Source organism: Centruroides vittatus, unplaced genomic scaffold, assembly GCF_030686945.1.
Source record: "Centruroides vittatus isolate TY-2023 unplaced genomic scaffold, ASM3068694v2 contig_344, whole genome shotgun sequence".
Taxonomy (NCBI): domain Eukaryota; kingdom Metazoa; phylum Arthropoda; class Arachnida; order Scorpiones; family Buthidae; genus Centruroides; species Centruroides vittatus.
Genome location: NW_027122169.1, coordinates 380,354 through 381,924, shown reverse-complemented (window position 1 = coordinate 381,924; position 1,571 = coordinate 380,354). Strand labels below are relative to the sequence as shown.

The 1,571-nt window shown below is 37.6% G+C and overlaps 1 protein-coding gene across 1 annotated transcript; it reads left to right on the top strand.

Annotated features, from left to right (window-relative positions):
* Positions 1-212: 212 nt before the first annotated feature.
* On the top strand, positions 213-623 carry LOC136974142 (uncharacterized). Its single transcript, XM_067268942.1, has one exon. The coding sequence runs from the start codon at positions 213-215 to the stop codon at positions 621-623; it is 411 nt and encodes a 136-aa protein (XP_067125043.1).
* The last annotated feature ends 948 nt before the right edge of the window (positions 624-1,571 follow it).

Genomic DNA, 1,571 nt, shown 5'->3' with positions numbered 1-1,571 from the left:
AGGCTCTTTGCTTTCGCTAAAACCCATAAAGAGGATAAGGAAATAAGGCCTATTGTGGAAAAGCGAAGAGCTCCTACATTTTTCCTAGAAAAAAGATTGCAAGAATACGTCTCCACACTGATGGAAAGTAATAAGTTTGTCGTGAAGGATCCTGTTATGGTAGTTGAAGATCTGCAAAGCATGGATGAAGAAGTGATTTGCTGAAGCATTTGATGGATGAAGAAGTGGGAACTGTGTTAGATTACGAAAGTATGTACCCGTCGATCAAAGTGGAATCCTGCGTAGAAGCGCTGTTGGAGTTCTTGTTTAAAGAAAACCCAACGTTAACACAACACAGAAGAGAGGTTATAGAAATGGCTAACCTAGTATGTTGCGAATCCTTCTTCGTTTACGAAGACCAAACATTTAAACAAAAAAGGGGAGTACCGATGGGAAGCCCAATTTCGGGGCTCCTTTGCGAACTTGTTGTTAGAAAAGTAGAATTAAAAGTGCTGCGCGACTTCGAAAGTGACATAGTATACTACAAAAGATATGTAGATGACATTTTCATAATATGGAAGAACAATCGGGTAATTGCTAACTTTGTGGATAGAATTAACGAAAACGAAGAAGGCTTAACCTGAAGCTAGAGCAAAAAAGCTCCAGGATGTTGCATTTCTTAGACATTAATATCGTATTTAACAAAGGGCATATATCCACTGGCGTATTCATTAAACCAACGCATAGCCCACTATATATACCTGCTAGCTCTTATGACCCTTATAAATATAAGTTAGCGGCATTTAGAGCTTTGATTAGAAGGGCCTTTATATACTGTGAAAATGTGATAGACCGAGTTACGGAGATAGAAAGAATTATACGGATAGCAGGAACATTAGGTTATAAGAGGAAAGTTATCGAGGGAATTATTAGTAAATTTGAGACCAGTAGTGATAAAAGCACTAGACAAGGGCCTTATAGGTACACGAAATTTACATACAATAAATATCTAGGAGGAATTATGAAAGAAATAGCAAGCATGAAGGATGCAAGGGTGATCTTAAAAAGGGCTCCGAATTTGTATAAAATACTTAGAAACGATAAAGGGTTAGTTAAAAAAGAGGATAGGGCAGGTGTGTATAAGATTCCCTACGAGAACCAGCTGTTAGGTATTAATAAAGAGTACGTGGGGGTTACCACTAGAAACCTAGGAATAAGGATGAAGGAACGTAAGTATGATATTAGAAAAGGGTCCAATACAACAGTACTAGCCCAGATGAGGCAAGCTGAAGGATCCTTGGTACGATGGAATGAGGCGAAAATCATAAAACAGGTACATTCCCCAACTTTGGCAGGAACAGCTGAAAAGATGGAAATTTACAGAAGCAAGCTAAAAGAAAAATGCATTAACGCAAGAGACGCGAAGGGTCTTCCTTCGGCTTGGAAATATGCCGTCAAAAACTTATAAGAGGCGCTTGAACTTTAGTATATTTTAAATTGAATTATTTCCGGTTAGGATAGGTAATATTAGTACATGAGTACGAGTAATAAGTTCTTATTTTACACTTGTTGTTTCTTTTATAATGTATCAA